The 2,136-nt window shown below is 56.7% G+C and overlaps 1 protein-coding gene across 1 annotated transcript; it reads right to left on the bottom strand.

The window, feature by feature from the left end:
- LOC308621600 (tubulin alpha-1B chain-like) lies at positions 1–976 on the bottom strand (the record flags this gene model as incomplete). Its single annotated transcript, XM_081242252.1, has 1 exon — positions 1–976. Exon 1 carries the CDS (start codon positions 895–897, stop codon positions 1–3), a length of 897 nt encoding a protein of 298 aa, XP_081098378.1. The 5' UTR covers positions 898–976.
- Positions 977–2,136: the final 1,160 nt, after the last annotated feature.

The raw sequence follows: 2,136 nt of genomic DNA, 5'->3' as shown, positions 1-2,136 counted from the left end.
CTAGTATTCATCCCCCTCCTCTTCTCCCTCCCCCTCCACACTATCCATGCCCACCTCCTCATAATCCTTCTCCAGGGCAGCCATATCCTCCCGGGCCTCGGAGAACTCACCCTCCTCCATGCCCTCGCCCACGTACCGGTGCACAAACGCCCTCTTGGCGTACCTCAGGTCGAACTTGTGGTCCAGGCGGGCCCAGGCCTCAGCGATGGCGGTCGTGTTGCCCAGCATGCACACGGCACGCTGCACCTTGGCCAGATCACCCCCAGGCACCACAGTGGGGGGCTGGTAGTTGATGCCAACCTTGAAGCCCGTGGGGCACCAGTCCACGAACTGAATACTGCGCTTGGTCTTGATGGCAGCGATGGCGGCGTTGACATCCTTGGGCACCACGTCTCCACGGTACAGCAGGCAGCAGGCCATGTACTTGCCGTGACGGGGATCACACTTCACCATCTGGTTGGCAGGCTCGAAGCAGGCACTGGTGATCTCTGCCACCGACAGCTGCTCGTGGTAGGCTTTCTCTGCAGAGATGACTGGCGCATAGGTGGCCAGGGGGAAGTGGATGCGAGGGTAGGGCACCAGGTTGGTCTGGAACTCTGTCAGGTCCACGTTGAGGGCCCCGTCGAAGCGCAGGGAGGCCGTGATGGAGGAGACGATTTGGCTGATGAGGCGGTTGAGGTTGGTGTAAGTCGGGCGCTCGATGTCTAGGTTGCGGCGGCAGATGTCATAGATGGCTTCGTTGTCCACCATGAAGGCACAGTCTGAGTGCTCCAGGGTGGTGTGGGTGGTCAGGATGGAGTTATAGGGCTCCACCACGGCTGTGGACACCTGCGGGGCTGGGTAGATGGAGAACTCCAGCTTGGATTTCTTGCCATAGTCAACAGAGAGCCGCTCCATCAGGAGTGAGGTGAAGCCAGAGCCAGTGCCCCCTCCAAAGCTGTGGAACACCAGGAAGCCCTGAAGTCCTGTGCACTGATCAGCCTTGAAAGTGAAGGCGAAGAGAAACATGGGGTGTGAAGCACAGCTGACCAACAGCAAAGAACCAGCTTGTGCTGTTTGAGATTTCCCCAAAAGTTTCATAAAATCCTTGGAAGACTTTTCCAAGGGCACAAAATAGACCCTGATAAGGAGGTCCCACTCTCTCCTCCTTGTCTCTCTTCCTCTCTCAAACCTCCTGAAGCCTTCCACAGACAGCTCTCTTGACTCTTGTGCCGTGGTCATTTTTGTCATCATAACTTGCCAGCTCCACCTGGCTTCCTACCCGTGCCCCCTGATCTAACCAGATGTTTCTGGAGGGCTTCCTTGCTGAGATTAACAACCCAGTAACCTGATCCCGGTCCTTGCTGGAGGCCGAAGTTGATCAGAGAGCCTTGAGCTGGTATTGTTTGGATCCCTGTTTTTCACAGGGCCTTCTGCCCACATACCTACAATACAAGGTGACATTCTGGGACTGTTTATGGGTGCTCATATCTTGGCCAGGCAGCCTATCAACTGGCAGCCACTCTGCCCAGCATTGGGCCACTTACTATAGCAGATAAAAGGGACACCCAGCTCCAGGCTGGAGCCCACACTCTGCCTCCCTTCCTCACTAGTCCTGATCCTGTGTGTTTAATTCTCGTCCAGGAGACTCTCCCAAGGATGGAAGCTGCCCTTTCCCCGTCTGCTCTCCAGACCACTTCACAACAGGAATCCAGATTCCCCGCCCCCCCCCCTCCCTAGCCCTCAGCTCTTCTCTCACCAGCTTCCGAATCCGGTCCAGCACCGGGTCGATGAGCTCCTTTCCGATGGTGTAGTGGCCACGGGCATAGTTATTGGCAGCATCTTCCTTGCCGGTGATGAGCTGCTCTGGATGGAAGAGCTGGCGATACATGCCCATCCGAACCTCATCTGCAGTGGGCAGAATTTTAGGTCCCCCTCCCCTTGCAGCCTGGCTCCTAGAGCCCCAGGGTACCCAGAAGAGGTGGGGTCACCAGGCCCGAAGTTCTACCCTAGAGGAACCCCATTCAGCCTGCTGTTATTGCCCTTGACTTTAAGTGTACTTCAACGAAAAGGCAAGGGATGTGGAGTGACCTTGAGACTCTGGAGCTGAGTGACAGCAGAGCTGGAGTTCTGATTCGCTGCAGCAGCTGGGAACGA

Source organism: Mesoplodon bidens, assembly GCF_964165515.1.
Source record: "Mesoplodon bidens genome assembly, chromosome: 8".
NCBI classification, from domain to species: domain Eukaryota; kingdom Metazoa; phylum Chordata; class Mammalia; order Artiodactyla; family Ziphiidae; genus Mesoplodon; species Mesoplodon bidens.
This window is presented reverse-complemented; position numbering and strand designations above follow the sequence as displayed.